General features: G+C 35.1%; 1 protein-coding gene across 1 annotated transcript in view; it reads right to left on the bottom strand.

Moving 5' to 3' along the window:
* Positions 1-22549, bottom strand: part of LOC104522321 (ryanodine receptor 2) — a 50283-nt gene that overhangs the window by 3633 nt on the left and 24101 nt on the right. Inside the window, exons 14-23 of the mRNA XM_029084148.1 lie at positions 21649-21867; positions 19352-19482; positions 18534-18576; positions 15864-15997; positions 9035-9095; positions 7516-7662; positions 5548-5682; positions 3683-3839; positions 1739-1803; positions 425-525 (exon numbers count right to left, since the gene is read on the bottom strand). Of these exons, the coding sequence (XP_028939981.1) occupies positions 425-525; positions 1739-1803; positions 3683-3839; positions 5548-5682; positions 7516-7662; positions 9035-9095; positions 15864-15997; positions 18534-18576; positions 19352-19482; positions 21649-21867 (1193 nt within the window). The remainder of the gene's footprint in view (positions 1-424; positions 526-1738; positions 1804-3682; positions 3840-5547; positions 5683-7515; positions 7663-9034; positions 9096-15863; positions 15998-18533; positions 18577-19351; positions 19483-21648; positions 21868-22549) is intronic.

The following is a 22549-nucleotide window of genomic DNA, read 5'->3' as shown; positions in this document are numbered from 1 at the left end:
TGTCCCGGATTCTCTTAGTCAGCCTCAGCACTCCACTTAAAATATTCTGTCCACTGTAACTTCTCCCTCTTTTGCCTTACTCCTTTGCTTGTGCACTCTCTCCATCAGTCTCCAGGCCACGTCATACTGTTCCTCTCTACTTTACACAACACATTCAATTTCACACCACCTCCACAGCCACATACTAAGTTCCTGGTTTCCATCTCCTAGCTCATGCATACTTGGTGTGTCACAAGCTGGAAACAAGGTAATGAAGTGTGTTCATTCCCTGCTCCCATCAACAGAGAATTATATATTCAGACAGCATTAGTACATATCAAAGCCAAACAGTACTGATTCTTACTTATGCAAAAGAGCTAATCAGGTACTTGCAGAGGCTGCAAGGGTCATCAGTTAGCGAGAAGCTCATTTTTACTGTACTCACAAATAATTGGCCAAGTTGTGCTCCTGTAGTGTGTGCGTTTCAAAGCCATGGGGCACTGTATCAAAGTAGTCATTTCCTATTCCACAGATAAAGCATTTTGTCTAAAAGAAAGAATACAGAGGCAATGCATCACGTATAATATGTGCTGAACAAAAAGGCTTTTAGTTTAATGATCGGGACTGGATACCTCCACCAAGACACTTGAATAGAAGTTTAACTGCCATCAGAATAGCTTTTTACTGTTTAAAAAAATCTTTTCCAGCTGTAAGTGAACAGGTATCAGGAGAAAGAATGGCATACAATGTTCAAAGCTGATTTTATTTTTTCCTTTAACACAGTAAGTAGCACTCACTGTAACATACGGCTGTATTTACCTCAATGTCTGTTGTGCTTGTCCAGCTGAAACTGAATATGCTCAAAGTTTAGATTACAATACACAGTAGCTTTGCAACAGTTTTCTGAGTTCTCATACTTAAACAACAGAATAGAAAACCAGCAAGTACAGGATACTTTCACACATAAATTAACCAAAGAAAATTACATCTGAGATGAACTGTAACATGACAATGTTAACCACCTGTGTTAGAAACCTCTAGTCTGAAGATCCAAAAGACCATAAATAGCCACAGACATATAGTTCATTATAATATACAACAATGTACAAAGATTTTTCTTGTTTACAAAAATGAAGATACAGGGATTAGTCTAAACTTTAAAAAGCCATGAGAAAATAAGCTGTTAGGCTTTTTGACTGATTTTTTGTTAACTTATCACTGACAGCAAAAAACTGGCCACATTTAACCTGAAGGTATTAAAAAAATCCATACTAGGACCTGGGAAACAAATCCAAAATATGCCTAGAGCAGAATATCAGTTTAGACAACCTGGGTTTGTCCCCCATGCAAAAAGACATGCAATGTAGCAGTTAGCACCTGTCAAAGCACAGCATACCTCTTTCACAGGAGGCAGAAGAGTGGTTAATATTATTCAGAACCTGGACACTAGCAGAGTTTTAACAAAATTGTCTAAGAAGAATTTTATTGGATACTAACAGAACTACTTATCTAAGTTCTTATATTTTAATAGATATAAAAAGTCAATTAAAAAAACCCCCTCAGTTATTATTTACATCTAATGAACTGAGATTTAAGAGTAAAATCTCATCCAGGACATTGTATGATATTGCACTGTGTACAGAACAGCATTTTCCTCTTAGTTTAAAAAACTATCCACTAGTCAGATCATGCTTTGATTGAAAACAGATATTAATGAAACCTGAAAACAGGATATTGTTCAGCAATTGGATGTTCTTACCTCCATGTCTTCCTTAACTTGCTCTTGCTGATCTCTTAACTCACCAAAAGCATCAATAATTAAACCTAGGGTTTAAGTTAAAATGATAGTTAATGTTCAAGAACAGAACTGTGAAAAGAATATTTGGAAATCCTAGGATAACTCTGACAAAGAATATTAAACCAGAATTTTGTGCAGAAATAATATAAGCCAATATACATTCCAAAGACCACAAATCCAACTCAATACGTTAAGAAAAATGAGCAAGTCATAGAAAATGTCCGTCAGTAACATGGTTGGCATTATCATTTGGAATTGTGAAATGGGACAAGTAGACTTCTGTTTTATTCACAGTGCTCTAATCTTGACTCAGTATATGAAGATGCATGTGGTTTTACAGTGATGAAGCCTTTCCTATAGAAAAAATACTACTGTACATTTAACAGAGTTCAGGAATTTATTACACGGAGGATGCAGAGAGGCCCAGAGCTCTGGGCATCCTCTCTCATTATGGTTGTCATGTAGTATGAAGTTCCACTGTCAGAGCTCTACAGAAGTAAGGTGTCATTTTAGGGAGATACAGAAAGGAGAAACCACCACAGGCTCTATGGCTCAGATTATAAATTCTTTTTGTTTCTCTTTTTGCTTACAAATAAGGACTAACTCCACAATCATTATTGACACCACTGTCCTGTAAAACTGATGCATACCAGATGAGAATTATACTCAAAGCTTGACAGCTAAGGCCTCTAATCTTCAGCCACTCACTCACAAAATGAAGAAACAAACAGTATGAGATATGCCACTTCAGGCTATAAAAACTTTTGCACCCTCCCTGTGCCCTTTAAAAAACTTGTTGCTTGAGCAAGAGTTAGAAACAATTTATTACAAGCTCACAGTCACCTTCTAAACTTCCTTGGATGAAGTAAGAAAGCATCCTTACTGTTGTCCAAATCATCACAAGTTAGATAGTTGTTAGCCGACAGAAAGCAATAAAGTATCACTATTTAGAACAGCAACTGGACCCAACAAAAATCATGACGTGTTTTTCCAAAATCAATAATATATTTCCATTAATTAGTACAAACATTAATAAAAGATGATCTTCTGGACATTCTTGACAATCTTTTGAAGGTATAATATGTGAACAGATGGGTCGTTTAAGTACTTTAGGTAATAACATTAAACACCATTATTACAAATATAAAGGAAAAAACCTGACTTCCCAAAAATTCAGTATCCATTATCCAGATTACAACAGCAACTCACCCTACCAGTTAAATAGTTTCACTCCAAGTCAAAAGCTAACCTGACGGCAACTGACTTTCCATTGTCATTAACCAGGATATATTAAAGCTATTTCATATCAAGCACCTTTCTTTACTCTTTGACATTGTTCAAGTAAGCAGGCATCACATCAAACAGAGGTTTTAATGTAAGAAAATACTAAACCTGTTAAAGATCCCTTCCGATTTTCACACTACTACCACCAGCCTGAAAATTTGCCAGACAGGCAAGCACATTAGATGTTGGCAAGAGGAATATTGACAGCACCTGCTATTGATTTTGTCCACACAAGCTCACAAAAGGTGGGTTATGCTGAAAGACAATTTTAAGGTATGCCACAAGATTTCTAATCACTTTCTAATCACTTCTCTTGCTGATCATTTACAAGAGGCTTTTAGAAAGGGCGATGAGAAGATAGAAACTGTAATGACACCAATATTCTTGCAGCAAAGAGCTTTTTTTGTTTCCACTGATCCAGTTAGAGCCTGTTGATTCTACAGAGACTTGGGAGAACAGCATATGGATTAAAGCCAGTGGGTGTGATTTACTGTATAAATCTGTGCCTCATGATCTTCCCTGGTGTCCTGATTGAATCTTAGGTGTGTGATTACCTTAACACTAAGATCTCTGTACTGCTAAATAATGCTTTCAGTCTCACTATGGGTTACAAACATATACCTTGAATAATTGCAAGCAGGATGACAATCACAAAGAAGAAGAAAGTGATGTCAAAGATGATCCTATAGATTTCATATTCATCTCCTGCTGGATCCTCTATTTCATCACCAATGCCTCCACCTGCACGTACTCCAACATACATGTGAAACATGTAGCACTAGAAAACACAAAACAAAGGCATACAAAGTTTGTCTGCAGCTAAAAGTAAAAATACCCATTGTTGCAAATTCAGTAATTGGCAGAACTGTTCTATGGTCTAGCAACTACATCAAGGTACCTCTTTCTCCCCTTTGAAGTTATGTGTAGTTCTGATGAAGGTGAAATGTGGTTGTGCAGCCGAAGCTGCAGTATTTAATGTTCTGTCCTTGTGTAGCAGTTCAAAAATATCAAAGGTTCAACTACTTTAAGCTCAGCAGTACACCACGATTCATGTACAATCATTTCAGTAATGTGCAAATAGGAAATACCATTACCATCACAGCCACCTCTTTTTCCATTTTCCTAGCTCAAAAGTGAATGATTTACCCCATCTTTGGTGTTTCAAACAAAAATTTAAAAAAAAAAACCCAACAAAAAAACAAGACAAAACAAAGCAAAACAAAAAATATATTTTCAGAATGTTTGTGCAGAGGACAGGTTAATGATGGAAAAGGTCCGAGACTAATACAGTGAATCCATGATCTGCAAAGTGGTATAATATGCTCTCAGAATAGTTATGTGGGATGCTGACAATGCAAAATTTCCAGTTTATCATACTATAATTTAATAGAAAATGATGATATCACTCTCAGAGGTCTGGAGCAGGGGATTGGTTCTTTTCTTAAGTAGCTTCGCAAACTACAGGTCCAGGGTTCTCGTTCCCCATCAAAAAGCAGTGATTACAATAACAATAACTAACTCCTAAAACTTAAAACCTCTGTAAAGAGTCTGGATTTGTCTTCCCAATAATCTCTCTGCAGGCACTGGGGAGCTGCTCTTACACTCCCTCCCTTCCCAAAGCTTTCTCTTCTCCAGGCCTAACAAGTCCAATTCCCTCAGCCCCTCCTCCCAAGGCAAGTGCTTCAGAAGCCCTCCACTGACTTATGCTCTAGTTTGTCTGTGTCTTTCTTGTACTGGATGTCACAAACTGTACAAAAATATAGACATACTAGTGTGCTTCCACAATTTAGCTAATTACTAGTTTTTTAAATGGTGTCAGTTCCCTGGAAGTGATTCACATTGCATAACATACTGACATATATTTAACTTTGTTGGACATGATTGCTTTTAAAAGGATATTAATGGTAACACATCTTGGAAATCCTTCATGATTTAAGCTCTGTCTACCACCCACAACTGCAAAGCCTGGCACTGTCTCAGTAAGTACAAAATAATTTTCAGTGGTTCTGAGCACAGGAGAGACTTCAGTAACAGAATTGCCAGTTGAAGATATTCATGGCGATTCATGCTAAGGAAACTGATGTATTTGCAAGCTTAAAGAATTATTTCAGTACCTAAATCACTTCTGAAAGTGATAACTGACTCTCCTCCTGAATGGCCTGTAGAACCTCAAGATTCAGAAGTACTGCCCTTTAACTTTCTTGGCTTAGCTTCACAGCTTGTAGTTGGTTGTGATTTTTTTGAGAAATTACACCAAAAAATACCATCACATTTCTTCTATTCATTTATAAATGTGTTTGTTTAACATACCATACCCAGGGTATATCTAGTTGTGAAGAATGTTCATTATATTTGTTCCTTTGTCTTAAATTATAGTCTTTCCTATTGCTGGCTAATGATATGACTGTATGAATAGGAATTACAAGAAGGTCAGGACAAAGACATAACAGTTTAAGAAAAAATCCAGAAAGCAAAATAAGACTTACTGTTAGCATATCATCACATTTCATGTCTGGCATATCACCATCTTCACTCTTATTGTAGAACTTGCGGAAAAAATTGAATGCCACTACTGTATACAAGTATACTACTACTGCCAGTAATCCCACTGTCAGGACAAGCTGTAAAACAAAATTATAGAGTGGATATAACACCACCATGGAATTATGCTATACAATTTTATTTGCAGAATGATAAGAAAAGTAACAATAATCTATATATACTAGCAGAAGGAAAACTAACTTTACTTCTTCTCTGTCTCTTTGCATATCTTTGTAATATTTGGTAATATATTTGCATATTTTCATGCAAAGATTGTGCATTTCACCTGTTTTATTTTGAAGGAAAACTATGTTTCAGAAACAATTACAAAGACAAATCTTGCAAAATCTAGTGGATACGTACACAATCAAACAATCCACTAGAATCATATAAAACACACAATTAGACAAAAACATCTGAAAGTTTACTACCTAATAGTAATAGTATTACCATTTAATATTGCCTATTATATAATTGCAATATAGTATTTCTACTAACTTAATACTGAAAGAATTTGTTTATATCTATGAAATCATATTTAAAACAAACAGTTCCTAATAGTTTAATACCTACCTCAGAGAAGCAGAACAAATCCCACACTGCTCAACTGCAGCATCATTAAAATTTTGCTTTGAGCTTTATGGAAAGCAGCTGGAAGTGAACTGCAATATCCTGCAAATCAATATTTCACTTGCATAGCTGCCAGACCTGAAAAGTTCTTTATAATAAATAACGCCCCCTTACTTTACAGATAATTTGCTAAAACTTGCAGACTATTTTTTTTTTTTTTTGCTTTTTCATTTTTTTAAGAAATCAGAATGAAGAATTTAAGAAATTCTGTTCTTTAAAGGGCAAAAGATGCAGTATGTCGATTTCTGCAGTTTTTCAAGACATAATTTAGTTCCACAAATGAAACTTAATTTTGCCACACAAAGTAAATTAAAAGCAGTTTGTCAAGGTGAGTTCATACTTGTCTTCTATATGTTACGTGCTCCACTAGGTATTTTGAAATATAAACTGTGTCCATTTAAATGTGTATTCACAAGGACAATGCATTTGAAGGCAGAATTAAATAAAATCAATCATCCTTTGCATTTATAAAAAATCACTGCTAATGATTTTATGTTTCTCTAGCATCAAATTTGCTTAAAACAAAAGAGAATAAATAGAAAAATCCTGAAAAAAAAACTTACTACTGATAAATTTTGAAACAGCACTTGCCACCAGACTTCCAAAGCACTTACATTGTACAAAATCATAACTGACGTTCTACCTTACTACAACAGCACAACAGAGAAGACCTTTATGTTACCATTCCCAGCCTATTTGAATAAGAATTATATCAGCTGCCTTGCTGGAAGATCTTCTAAGCAGACCAAGTATGGCTTTTTTATAATTAAAAATTGTTTACAAAAGTCCTTTGAACTAGGAAGGCCATCAAACTTGAGGAACGCTAAGTCTCAGGTTACATTAAATGCCAGTCCTAGAACAGATCTCAGTAGATGCAAAGCCTTAGTTATTTTCTTTACTTGAACCAGAAATGCAATTTCAGATTTTATAGCTTCTTCAAGAAAATATTTCTTGTTATTGAAGAGCTCAGTTTCTCAAACAGTCCTCTAACAGAAAGAGTAACTGGGTCTCAACTGCACCTTTCTTTAAATGAATCCTGAAAAAAATTTAAACAGCAACTTTATGACACAGCTGCTCATAACAGCTAGAGACTGTCATACATCGTAGTCCCATTTTCTTATGTTTATAAATCACATTGGTTAGGCTCCCCACTGACCCAAGTCCTAAACTTCACAATGGAACAATTCTGTTGTCAATCTGCAGAGCAGCTGTATTAAGTCATGAAGTGATCTTCCCTGTGTACTCCTTAAGTAAAAAAGCTGAAAAGAGATGACAGTTGATACCTGTTTGCCATTGTGGGTCACTGATGACAGGATAGTTCGTAACGTCTTGAATCCCATTGCAATGTCAAGGAGATGAGCAGCAAAGAAAAAATTGTTGTAATGGCCAAGGACTGACATGGTCATGTACCATGCTAGGTAAAGGAAAGACTGACAGAAAAAACAAATACATCATAAAATAAAACTCATGGCTACTATCTTTAATTTAATTCAAAATATTAAGGAAAGGTAGAAATTGCTTGAATGTGCTTTTCCTTAAATAGAAAATATTTTTTATTTTTTTTTTACATAGAATCTGCTAGAGATCTTTGAGAATTTTCTCTTTGTGCAAAAATATTAAATCACCAAATACAGAGTTCACAAGACATGTCCAAATTGACATATTCTATTCTAACTTTAAATTTGTAAAAACTAATTTTGAAATTGCTAAACCCTTATTTGTTAATGTTTCTAACACAAAAAGTTTTTCTGATTTAAATGACTTTTTGTTTGTGAATTTCTAAATAATTACATTAAAATATTAATGCCCTACGGTGGTTAATGACAAATGGAAGGACTCTGCAAGCAAAAAAGGAATTTTATAATTAATTCAAACTACAAAAAACTACTACTTAAACTTACAAGTATTATTTAAGTAGTTTACTCACCATTACTACAAATGTTAACTTCATCTTTTCCTCTATCATTTAATTTTTATTGGACTTAAAGACAAGCACGTATTTACAAGAGAAACTACAGTCCCTCCCTTAAAACAAACAGAATCCTGGACAAACTCTGTCTTCACAGATCGTGCTTTCTGTAGAGCTGGAAACTTATCATTCCACTCTTCCTGACTGAAGTAAGATTACACTTTCATTCTCCAGCAGTCCTAGTTACAAAATCATTTGTTACCCAACCGTTTTTTCTAACTGAAAATAAGTTGGGTTAGGCGAGTGATAGTCATAAGACTTAATAATCGTATGATGAGTGACTTCTTAAACTGCAAGGCATTTTAATACTTGGTCTAAAAATTCATTTTTGTTGTTTTTTTTTAAAAGACTATTTTTTTCAAATTATTAAAATAATCAGCCTCATTCCGTCTCATGTCCTACTACCGGTTTCAGTGATACAAATTGTAGCAATTCCACATATATTAACTATACCGATATGACTGTGCTCCAGGAATAGTCAAGTCTTCATAAAGTTTATGAACAATATGAAAAATGGGAATTAAAATTTATATAGTCAGTTTTCTAATTCTACAGCACAGTGCTTGCTTATTGCTCCTGAATAAAGCATAGCAGATCAGAAGCAGGGCAGGAATTGACTGAGGTTCTGCAGACTAATACCTATGTTACTAAGAAAAGGTTTTGGAAATGTCATTTTAAGCTTTCAAGATTTTCATCATCTATGTAGTAAAGTAAATATAATTCAGGTATTTTATACCTCCCTTTGAAGCACTTTGCGTTAACAAGTGTATGTTGCTTTTTAAAAGGCTAATATATACATATATATGTATGTCTATATATACTGATAAACTTACGTTATCAGTGAAAACAACTCCTAATTTCCACATCTGATACTTAACATCAATGGAATTTAGCCTGTAAAAATAAATAAATAAATTGCATTTATTTATTTATAAAAAAACATAATAGGAAAAACATAATAGGAAACATAATAGGAAAATAAGCAACACAATCTGTAGGAAGTATATCATCACACAAACACAGGAGACAACAGCTGATCTATTTCTCCAAAAGCTGAAACACATCACAACCTTATTATAATTCACACTTTTACTCTGGAATGGACCTGTCCAAAAAACTAGCAGAGAAACAAATTAATAAGTACTGATTTGGATTCATCAGACCTCATGCTAATTGATGTCTACAGTGTTATGATATACATACAAGTGAAATGAACTGTCTTTATAATCCACAGAGAAAAAGTTTTTGTTGTTGTTTTTTTTTTTTTAAATGCAGACCCATCTAAGTCTAAAGTAGCTGTCAAAAAAGATCAGAGAATGTGCAACCCAAAATGCCAGTACTTTATCATTAATTATGATAGCATACATTGGGTGATACAATTAGATGACATTAAAGATGACTAAAGTGAAATGAATCTCAGAACTTGTGTCCTTTGCTTTTCCCACTGATACCAGGAATAAATGTGACTGAAAGAGAAATGTATATTAAAAGCTTTTTCAGAAAAGGACCTGGGGTTCTTGGTGAATTGCAAGTTGAGCATAAGCCAGCAATGCCCCCTCACTGCAAAGGCAGCTAATGGCACCCTGTGCTCCTTGAGGAGGAGTGTTGTCAGCAGGTCGCAGGACATGATCCTTCCCCTCCAACTCAGCACTGGTAAGGTCACATCTGGAGACCTGAGTCTGGGCCTGGGCTTCCAGTTTCTTCTACAGTTTTTCTTGCTTTGTTATATTAGCCAGTTAGCCTCTTCTACCGCTCTCCTCTCTTCAACAAATTCTATCTTGTACAGACTGATATTGTAAACTATTCTCTCCAAATTTTTCCCTTGTATTTCTTTAATTAATACCTTTAGGTATTAATTCTCCTCCTAATCTGTCAACACAAATAAATGTCTCTACTTCAGGCTAGTTTTTGTACTAGAATGAAACCTCTTAATTTTCTCAAAACAATTTTTTTTTCTCTCTATAGACAAGTGATACAACTAACTTACCAAACAAGATGTATACCATTTTTGCTTGTAACTGTATCTTGTCCTCTCTAATTTTTGACTTTTTTTTTATGGAAAGGTTTGGATCATCTGTATTATACTGACACAAAAAAATTCTAAACCTGGATCATGATTCAGGAACAAATATAAATAATAGCATGAAAAATGTAATCTATCTTACTTTTATCCTTAAAATGTGAGTGAATTCAGTCTTCCTGGAAGAGAAGAGATGCTGACAATGACTAAACAAGTAGAAATAATGCTGGCAGATGTCATACACCTGCCATATATGAAAGCACATAGTATTTCCGTGCCAGACGTTTATATGGAATTACCTGAGGCCTTAGATGGAACATCAAGAGTTAAACCCTGGCCTATCAAGATTTGATTTCCAAAATTCTTACTTGTATAGCCAGAGCCACTAGCCACATAAAAGTAATAGTTTTATTTTAATATTACACTCCAAGGAACACTTTGGCATCAAAATACCACCCTCCTACTTGTATTTTCCATGACAGTATTTGCTCTTTAATACAACCAAAAATTAATACCATTTCCACAAATAATACTAAAATGCAAAAGACTCAAGTTGAACCTCCTGTATATTAATATAAACACTACATAGATATGAGTGGAGCTACTATAATTGAAAAAAAGCATTAAATCAAACTGAGATCAAGTCCTCTACTCCAAATAGTCTATATAGCCTATTTTAATTAAGAATTCATTTTTCCTTTTGAAGTGTATTAGTCTACTTAAATAAAAAGGGAAAAGCAGAAGAAAAGTAGTAGAAGTTTTCTGATTTATGAAAGATTTGACCTTTGTTCTCAGATTTACACATGACAGATCTTTCATATATACGTTTTACTTCTATGCAGAAAACATTTAGACGATACAGTAACTCAGATAGGGTCAACATTTTTATCTTTTATTCACAGTTAATTATACTTTTCTGACTGCACTGAACTTCCACAGGACTATACATTTAGCTCAGAGTAGGTAAAAGAGCACAGTTATATTATTAATGCTCTGTAAAGACAAAAATAACATAAGCACAGAAACTAATGGTGAATTCTCGAGTCTATTATCTAGTTAAACAAGATACAACAGATTTTAATTTTCTTTCTTACCATTTCATTTGTTGGGGTTTTTTTATCTATGCAAAGGCAGCAAATTACGAGGTAAACAAATCTAAAATTTCTCATAAGTTGGCATGAAACTTTTTTAAAGAATGAGAGCTGATAAAAGTTTACTATGCACACTGATGGCACCATCATCAATTGGCTTTGCTTCATGATTGCCTGCATGGTAGACAGCAACTCTGTATAAACTAAATCACATGAGTTTCTTCAATGGTGACTCAGGTGACAGTCATTAGGTGACATTTTATTATTTTAGATTTTGCAAACAGCAATAGCTGTAGAGCTCTAAAAATAATGTGAATATTCTCCTAAATGGAAAAAGGAACTGTTCATTTTCCAATATCTTCATTTTTTAAAGTAAGTCAGATATGGATAGCAAAGCAATAATAACATGCATATTATTGCATTTTCCAGTTTATTTCTGCTCACTACCTTGATCAAGTAGTTCAAAGACTTAAAAGAATATGAGGTCATATAAAAATTAAGCTTTACAGCTGTGAATCTAAAAGTAACAGTATGGTTTCAAGTTTCCCTTGGAAAATAATTAGTTAGTATTATATTGGATGAATTTCCTAGTCTGAATGAATTTTTATTTGACTGCTTTCTGCACCATTGAACAGGTTGGCATACACTCTAGTACTGTAGCCATAGTAGCTGAGTTTGGTGATGGTAAACGATGGCACAGTGTGAAAACACAGAACATGAATAAAAGGTAGGAAAGTTGTGAGAAATCGCCTGTGTTACATTTGGCTGCAACCTGCACTAGTATTTCATTACCTTCAACAACATCCAGACTTCTTACAGCTTCTTTCTTAAGGTCTACTCTATTCAGCTTTTCCAAGTATAATGTAGTAGGTTTTCAAAAGTTATTCTTCTCTTTAAAAAAAAATAAAAATCCTCAAGTAATTAAATGATACTAACGTTAACTGGAATCAGAAAATTCTGAACATCTCAACCTGAATCATCTAAATGTTTGTACATCAGAGCTGTTCAGAGCAGCTACAGGGCATTGCCAGCTGAGGAACACCTATCATTACTAATTTCAAACTGAAAAATAGCCTTGCAGCAGCATTTAACCTTTTTCTAAAAATGATAGACAAATTAAAACTGTGAAGAGTCAGTTTTAATTAGTAAACTCTTCACATTAACTCTCTTAGCAGATACTGAATTTTTCTGTTAAAAGTTCTTTCAGATCATTTCGGGAGGCTAATCTAACAGAGAAAACAGTTCAGAAAGATGACCCATCTTTCTAAAGCTGTAAGAAAAATCATTTATTAAAAGATGATCATTCTTAACAATTAATGAGTTTCAATGCAGGTGTTTAGGAAGATCTGTTAATGATACTATTTGCACAATACAAAGCATCCCATTAGATTAGAAACATTAATTATTTATTAATTGGTCAACTGGGGAGGAAATATTATCATGTTTATTGCACTGTGTTGAAACAGTGCTCCTTTTGTGCTAGGCACTGAACAACATCAGCAGGTGATGTGTTACAGAGAATGGTGCCAGCTGAACATTACAAAAAGTATTGAACCGAAACAAAACAAAACAAAATAAAGTTACTCAGTGTCTTGAGGTTATCTCTCTGCCTTGGAGATATAGCACAAAGCCTCTGCAAGGATATGCAGAATGGTGCCAGCTGAACATTACAAAAAGTAGTGAACCGAAACAAAACAAAACAAAATAAAGAGTTACTCAGTGTCTTGAAGTTATCTCTCTGCCTTGGAGATATAGCACAGAGCCTCTGCAAGGATATGAAAGTAAATAATCAAAGGAGGAGGTATCTTACATTAGCATCTATAAGCAGAAAGGCTTGAATTGAGTTTCCCACACACACATAATTCCTCTCAATGGGACAGGCTGGGAATTTGGACATTATACATTAATGGTAACAACGCCTGCCTCTCAACTATGAAGGCTAAAGCCACTACCCACCTACAGATATACTCTTTCATTTGGGCAAACAGGCACATCCACAGGTCTCTAAATCCTGTGGTGACATAATATAAGGTATAAATCTTGGGACATCAGGTTTAGAAACTACCTCAAATAAAATCACTGATCAATGCAGATGCTTGAACCTCAGCTGCTTCTTCTATTGACTCTGACTAGACTAATGACTGCAGAATCAACAGCAGTTAGGAAGGTAAAGGGACTGAGAGAGGGAATCCTGACTATGACACCCCTGATAAATAACTTTCATCATTGTGTCTTTCATATTATCCTCTCAAATATACTTCACCCATGTTGCAGCTAGTTTAACACCATCCACCCCAGAAAGGAAACTTATTCAATGGAAAAATAGTGCACTGTCTAAATCCCAGTGTGTAAACTGTCTTTACTGTCTAATCTACAGTAGGGCTGCAACTGCATCATCCTCATTAGTTGGTTATATTTAAATAATATTGCAATATATTCAAATAATTATTTAAATATTTAATGCATATTTATAAATTTAAACATATATACTTAAAAAATACTCAAGACTGCACTGATAAGCAGAATAGTTCTCCCAGAGTTAAAATATAACACCACACTAAGGATTTTTTTTTTTTTTTTTTTTTTTTTATGTAGTATATCAGTTGGATGAGCAGGAGCTTCTGAAGGAGTTTGTTCACTTGCAAGTGGAGTGCTTTGAGTCCCTTGCAGAAAGACAGATGGAAGGAAATCCCATGTTATTTGCCCACAGGAAAGGGGAAGAAACAGTAGAAGCCAGGGGTCAAGGAGACAGAAGAAAAACCTGTTTCAATTGTACTGGGAATGGAAATGCTACATGCTGTGTTTCCCTCCTGTGTTGAAAGACATTGGTATTTGGTCTGGCCTCAGTCTGGGCCACCTCTTGCTGGCACATGCAGAAGCAGAGGCACTAGAGCTGGGATCTGCACCAGGTTGTATCATTTTCCTTTATTTTTTTTTTTTGCCAAAAGTGGTGCAGTTCAACTCCAGTGCTTTTCCCACCTCTCTCTTCATTGCACTGTAAATATATTTCAAATGTTGAATCTGGAATATGCCTAAGTTTTAGTAGCTTCATTAGCGTTCATTTTTGAAATGGGTAAAAGTGGATACATGTACCTTCCTGAAGCATATGAATCTTATGCACATGGTTCTGTAAATTTCTGTCATAGTTGTTTTGGTTTTTTTGTTTCCCCCCCCGCCCCCAACACAGCTTATTCATCTGTTAGAAGTATGGAATGACTTCTCCAGGGAGAATATGAAAGATGGATGAGATCGTAATATTTTTTTTTAAACTTATATAGCACGGAGTAGACCTTAGAGATGTAACAAAAAACTGGCATCCTTCAGGTCTGATTCTGAAATTAAGTATTTCATCACCCTTTTCCAACTGCTTCATTCTGCTTTGTTTTTTCAAGAGTATTCACAGAAACATTATTTCAAATTTCTTCCCAAATATGAGCCATGAGCATGCAGGGAAAGAAAAGTAGTTTCATTTTCTTTTTATACCAATAATAAAAGGTTTTGGGTTTTTTGGGGTTTTTTCTGAACTCAAGCATGGGTTCTACTGTAATCCATCAGCAAAACAGCAGGTGAGAAAGTATTCTGGAAAGTACTTCTACCACAATATTAAATTTTATTTAGTATTGCAATGCCGCAGAGTGCTTGGGCCTTTACACTGCACCTGATTGATGGTTTAGATGGACTCCAGGTTTATATATCCATCTTTACAAGAGATGGATATTAAATATTCATCTTTACAAAATCAGTCCTTGCTTCGATGTAATTATAATCTACTAGTGGTCCCACTGTCTACCTCGTATAATCCTTGCAAATATTTTGATATAATGTTGCTTTTAAAGAAAGCTATAAATAAATTCTTACATTAGAATCTCTGTGGCATTAAAAGTCCATCTGGTAAAATATATTCTATCAATTTGAATATCTTTTTTTATAATGCAGAACTGGGAAAAACATTTTTGCAGTGCTTTACAAAAAACTGAGGATGTCCCCTTCCTAAGAAGGAAAATGATGATTACTCTGAATGTCTCGGAACTTTTATTAAGGTTTATCTCTCAGATGATAGGCAAATACACAGTTTAGGGAAAACAAAATATAAAAAGATGTGAAAAGTAATCATCTAGCTTCCTAAATTGTACCGGTCACTATCACTTTCACTTAAAATTACTCCAACATTTCTTTATAAGCAGAGCACACAGTGCCAATTTTGCCCATTCTTTACAGATGAGCTGAACTGAGACAACTATGAAAAGGAGTTTCCAGCCCAGTTGTAATGACATTATCAAAACAGTGGTAATTCAGGCAGCTGTGCTCTAAACTAAATTTTCATACATAAAAAAGTGGAGTCCTACATCTATGTTCTCTATAATGAAATAAAGTCATTACATCATTCAGCTTAAGAATTGATTTCTCTTATATAGCTATACATAAAAGAGCAACAAGAAAATTCAGACCTGAATGACAAACCTTGAACGCTTGATTTTAACTTACAAAAAACCACAAACAAACAAACAAAAAAACCCCAATCACACAAACAAACCAGAAGCAAATGCTTACACAGCAGATAAGGAGCTATCCTTCTTTGGTTTCTTCTTTTCTCGAGCATCACTAAAATCGAGAGCAGCTTTGTCCATTCCTAGTAACTCACTGATCCTGTCACGGCCATAGAACTCACCATATTTATCCATGACCTAAAGTTAGGAGGAATATTCAAGAGAATCAGTTGGGTAGACCAGCTGTTTTTAGTCTGGTTTCTGAAGACAAGATGTTTAACATACATGATATTTTTCATCTGTTTGTTTCCATCTGTCTATCATATCAGTCAGTAACTTTTTTTTTCTCTGCTCAATTGCAATTAATTCCATAGACACAAGAAGTGGGTGTCAAAAATAAGATGTCCCTACTCATTTAATGAAAACAAGAAGAGGAAAACAACCCAGCAGAATGAGAATAAATCAATATTATCACTGACAGAAAAAAAAAATACACTGTGACGTCACACAGGAAAGAGATGTTTTGAATATCCTAGTTACATAAAAAGCGCTGATTAAAATAAGATTTCCCAAAGACAGTATTTGACCCTTACTAGTTATTCCTTTTAAGGAAAAAGAAAATCAAAACATGTTTATTCTGTTTAAAAAGGGGTTTTTAAATAATCTGAACATCTTGATTAAGAATTTTGATTTTTTTTTGCTTTTAAGGGGAAGCATTTCACATTAAAATAATCATGAAAAATGTCCTTACTTATTAACTAGCTCCATTGCATAATTTAATGATCTTATTTTTGTTAGTTAATACTGCAGTGAAACTATAGTACACATAGAATATGTAAGAATCAAAAGATCTTGAATAGAGGGACACACAGCTCCTTCCTAAATATTATCTCTCTCTTCCTATTTTAAAAAGAATACTCAAAGAAATAAAAAAAAATTCTGGATAACAAGATCATAAATGAATGACTCCTGCAGGTGAGGTGTTATTTTACCAGCTTTCTAATAAGCAATGCTTTAAATCTTCATTGATGTTTTGCAGATTTTTAGAGACAAGTCTTCTTTGTCACATGCCTGAAAACAATGCTTCATGACTGGATGATTCACTAGGCTGGGGATTTATGCATAAATATAAATATATGCAAAATAAAACATTCTTTGCAAGATAAGGTATTCGAAGGCACTTAAATCTTTGCAGAGCAGCTCCTCAGCCAAAGATAAAGTACCAAATCTTCCACACAATTTAAAACCATGCTCCTTTCTTTTTAATAGGAACCTTCCTTGACAGAAACAAAGCAAAATTTTATTTTCTTTCTTGAGTACTCTGTGCAAGCTACTCCCTCCTCTTTGCTTAGATAGACAGATAGAAATATGTGTCTAACAACTTCAAATACACACAAAAAATACTTTCAACAGCAAAATGAATACACAACTCAAAGCATTTTTTTAGACAGGTTGACCTAAAATTGTTATGAAGCAGAAGATATACTAGAATTTGAAAAGACATGTTTCCAGAAGTGTGATTGAAAATTGGCATTAAATGGTGTGAAGGAGGGATAAATCTGATCCAACAACATAAACACTTTCTTTTTCAATTGTGGCTAAACACATTAGGAAGATTATTATTCTTGTAAGCTATGGTACATACATAACATTTCCTTTTTAAGAGCAAGCTGAGGAAATATTTGACTTAACATTTGTAATAAATTAACTTCAATAGTCTCTGCCTACTGAGCGCTATTTTTAAGAGAGGTTATGTGATAAAAGCTCATCTGCACGCTCACAAAGGACCACAGAGAGACAATGGTCGGGGAGAGTGCAAAGAATACCCTGCCCGGCTACTCCCCGGCCCATCACAAAAGCCACCAGCCCATTAAACACCCATCTCAAGCCTAGCAGAGCATAGGAGCACAATGTCAGGCAGGAACCCAAATTAGAGACTACCAGTGAATGGACAACCTGTCCCTCCCAGGGCTGTCCCAGGAGAGCCTCAGCCCCAGTGTCCAGGTATGAAACCCATCAAGATGAGTCACTGGGAGTAGCTCACCAGATCACCTTTCAGACTAAGAGGGTTACTACCAAGGGATGTGGGATACACATTATGAGATGGTGAAGGAAGAGCATTTGGCGATTATTATCACAGAACTTATTATGGGATGTTATAGGGAGGAAGCAAAGGTGGGGAAAGGGATGGATTTAGGTGATCTGGGGAGGAACAAGTATGGTAAGGGACAAAAAGGGCCAAATGCATGTATATAGTTTGCTGGTCACTACAGTTGTCTGACTATGCCTTGTGCCTAAACACCTAAGTCTGTCCTATCTTCTTATTAAATTTCTTTCTTACCCCCTCCTGGTTGAGAGACTCTCTATTCTGTGTGCACAGAGGTGAACACATAAATACACACAGACAAAAAAATTTGCATATGTTGCAATATACATACAAGTGCACACAGAAATTCTCCACATAATTTAATGTATGTATTTAAATACATACATTGAATATATGCTTTATACAATAAGCTTTATGTAGAAAACATTTGAAAGAATAACTATCCAAACCACACAAAAGTAGTTGTAAGCATGAGTAAAGGAATTCCATGTATTTTAAAATGGTAAATATGGAAAGTATCAAAGTTATATTTCAAAGAAGTGTAGTCCACATTTCTTCAAACATTAAAATAAAAATACATTAAAACTTTCTTTTAATTTCGTATGTATTTTTAAAAATAAGCCTTACCTTTCTTTTCACAAATTTGTCCCAGTAGTTATTTGGAAAAGACCTGAAAAACACAGATAAACAAGATTACATTTTAAACAATCATGGGAATTTGCAATAGTTACTAAGACATCATAAAAATTACATACTGATTTTGTTTCTAAGAGGCTCTTTTTTGTTGCTATTGCCAGCCAGTCATTTGTGAAGTCACTGGAATTAAAATTGCCAAATGGCATTCAGCCTACCATGTTAATGTGACTGGGAAAGAGCAGCATGCAGATGCCTGCAGACAGGGTTCTAAAGCAGCGGGATCACATAGTCCTACCAGGCAGAGGGTCAGGACTTTAAATATATTCCTAAAGGACAGCCTTCAAGAGACACTAAAAGAATGCAAAGCAGAGTTCACTCTTGAACTGAGTAATACAATACCATTGCTGTGCTTGCCAAAAGAAATTCATAGCAATTTTTTTTGTCCTTTCACAGAACAGAAACAATTTTAAAGCAAAAACCTGTGAATGAATAAGATTTAAAAGTAATAGTAAATACTAGCATAACAAGTGCCTGAAATATTTTGTATATCCTTGCTAGAAATAAATCATAGAATCATAGAATTGTTAGGATTGGAAAGGACCTTAAAGATCGTCTAGTTCCAACCCTCCTGCAATCAGCAGGGAAGTCTTTCACTAAATCAGGTTGCTCAAAGCCTCATCCAGCCTGGCCTTAAATATCTCTCGCTATTGTTTATTTCAGACAAGCTGGATGATCAACTATATAATTGTTGAGAGTGAAGAAAATTCCTTGCAAAGCTATAAAGAGAGACAGAGTAGGTAAAAACTCACTGTGTGTTGATTACAAGTCTATCCCACTGACCCTTAATATCATCTTCTGATGGCTGTTCAGTTATATACAGCCCATCAAATTCCAGTTTCCTCGCCACTTCCTTTTCTCTCTTAAAAATAACCAGTGGAACCTGTAGTTGAAAAAAAATATCAGGAATTATTTAAAATGCACTGTCAGGTCTGAAAATTTTTAAGAAAAGCTGGTTGTTATGAAAAATTAAGTATGAAAAATGAACAAAGCAAAAATAGTATTTAAAAAAATTAAAAAACTTGACAATTGCCCACAACACTGCAAAGATGTAGATGCACAAGGACCAGGTTGTTCAGAATCATATAACTACAATGTACCACACAGTTGTAAAAAGATAGTCAAAAGTCCTGAAAAGGGAACCTTTAAATAAAAATAGTTTTTCAGTGCTACGGAGCTATTAGAGGCAATTCACACATCACTTAACACAATTTATGCATAGGTTACACTAACAGAGCTAAAATAAATATAATTTAAAGATGCTTAGAAATTCTAGTTCCAAAATATTAATATGGTATCACACTTTTGGATTGTATTTTGATTCCCAGAGGTGTTAGAGGTTTCACAGTGGGAATTGAAGAAAAACTGCAAGAAGTCTTCACAGCAGAGAGCAAAGAAAGACTGGAAGCAGTAAAAGGACAAATCATTAAATCACATTTACATTCCATATTCTTGATTTGCGCTCTGTAGTTTGCCAGCAGCTGAAGCACCTGAATAGTAAGAATCAGGCTTTACCTACAACTCTCTTTTATCAGCTGGATGACATTCAAAAGTACATTCCAAGAAGGCATAGGTAACTCATGGTCCCAGTGAAGTGGATTTTTCTTAGGAATCTTACCAACAAAAAATAAACCCTACTCTTCCCTGGAATTACTTCACAGGTCCCCAGAATTCATCCACCCTGCATTACCTTAATTGCATTACTAGTCAAGACTGGACATGAGTATACTGAAATTGTAATAATAAAAATTAGACTACTGAGGCAACATGGTGATTGCATTAGATACAATAACAATAATTCCAATCTTATTTTCAGACAGCTAATAGAGAAAAATTTAGTGGATTTCATGCAGAGTGATCTCCAGAAGCAAACATATCATAAACAGACCTGCAGTTATGAAGATTTTTAATTTTGAAAGCAGTCGTCTCCAAAGATAGACACTGAAACTATATTTGGTCTTCTTCAGGGTTTCAGAATTGGAAAGAAGGCAATTCATTATGGCAAATGATGATAATAATGTCTTTCCCTTTTAGTCAGAGAATAAATGTAGTCCAAAAAAACAATGTAGGAAAGTAGCATAAAAGTCACAGTGGAAAAAAAATCTGTGAGGTGGGAGAAGAGGACATCTCAAAAGCCAGAAATCTAAGCTTTCATGTTGCATGCCAACCAATGAAACAGGAAGACGTGTTTTAGTATTTATTGACCTGCAGAGACACTTTAGATAGAGTATGATGACCATTTGCCTCAGCTACAAATGCAGATTTTGTCATTTTAGCATAGAAAAAGTATTATCCATTAAAAGAAAGAAAGAAAAATATCCATGTCCACATAAAAATTTAATAAAGAAATTACAATTGTAAGGACAAATGAGCAGCCATACTGGGTCATAGCAAAGGTCCATTTAATTTAGTACTATCTTGCACTTTGACCTATAGATTTTGCCTGAGGAAGAGTGTAAAAACGGGGGAAGTAAATCCCAGATATACTCCTCCCAGCTCCAGTTTTAGGGTATTTGGTTTTCCTAAACTAGAAAGAGTATTTTGCCAATAAAGGTGGCATCTTTATTTCTTACATCTCTAACAGAGATCTTCCGCAAGATATTTATTTAAAAGATGCCTGAGTTGCTGCCAAAACATTACCATCAGAGTGTGTATGAAAAGTAGGCATTGTCTATAGCCACAGCATGCAGTAGCAGTAGTCCAAAAAGCTGCATGCTTTTCAAATGACCCAGTTGACAGACTAGTAATGCAGACACTGTCATCTAGTTTCTTCTGACCACGTGTTCATTTTGTCTTTGGCAGCCACAAGCAGCTTCTGGTACAGGTAACTGCTGTTAAGTGTCTGGCTGACATAATAACGGTGCAAATGCTGCTCTTATGATCCAGTGTCAGCCCAGCAAATCAGACTCTGGCCTGTAACTTCCTGAATTCACACATGGTCCCTCAACCTGCTTAAGCAAAGTTGCTATGTCTTGGTTCCAATTTATACCATTCAATGGATAAAAAAAGTTGGGAGATAGAAGAAAAGACAACATTCAGTTTTTCTTACTTTCAAACAGTAATACCCTATGATGCAGAAGAATGAGATGACTGTGTGTAGGATAGCCAAAATCCGCAGTGTGGGCTCCATGTAGCCACTGCTTTCTTCCAGGACATAATGCACTGCAATGACCCTCTGGCTGTCGCTTTCCAGGGTGTCCAAAATAATACTTTCACCAGCAGATACCACAGGAACTTCCTTTTCTTCTGTCACAGCAGAGGTGGAGACCTGTTTAAATCACTTAATCTTAATATTGCAGCTGTATTCCTTTGACAGGAGCTTTATACTACTACAAGTTAAGTAGTTCAACGGAAAACAATGATACCAAGGACAATATAATTGTCAGGAATTTTTTTTTTTTTTTTTTGCACAAAAACATCCACAGAGAATACCTCACAGAGATCCTTTCATCTTGTTACACCAATCTGTGATAGCGTGCATTTTCTTTTTCTTTTGCTCTCTTTCCATGGTAGCAAATTTGGGCTATGCTGAATTTTATTGATCTCAAATTCAAGAAAGGTCATAGCCCTCTCAGAAAAAACAGTGTCAGTTCCTGACATTCCCACATGCAGTCTTTATCAGCAGGGCTCTGTCAGAAACTGGTTCAAGTCTGAAGACTCCAGAGTTGTATTAATGATACTAAAAGCCTTGACAAAGAAGATCAGTGGTATTCTAGGCAGCTCCTCTCAGGGAAGCATAATGGCACAAGAAAACATCTCAGCTGACATGTATTAGTTTAAGCTGCCAGTGAAGGCTGGGCTTGGCTGAGTCACTGTACTGTGAAATGAAGCATCTGAGGCACGGGTACACCTTTCAGTCTGCTGCCTCTGTTGCAGCACAGAACTTCATAAATAGCTATTTGTGTACTGCAAGTCTATTGTTTCTTCACACAAATACTTTAGTTCTCACC

Source organism: Antrostomus carolinensis, unplaced genomic scaffold (assembly GCF_000700745.2).
Source record: "Antrostomus carolinensis isolate BGI_N321 unplaced genomic scaffold, ASM70074v2 scaffold16170, whole genome shotgun sequence".
In the NCBI taxonomy this organism is placed as follows: Eukaryota; Metazoa; Chordata; class Aves; order Caprimulgiformes; family Caprimulgidae; genus Antrostomus; species Antrostomus carolinensis.
Note: the sequence above shows the minus strand (reverse complement) of the source record. Positions and strands in the feature narration are given on the sequence as shown.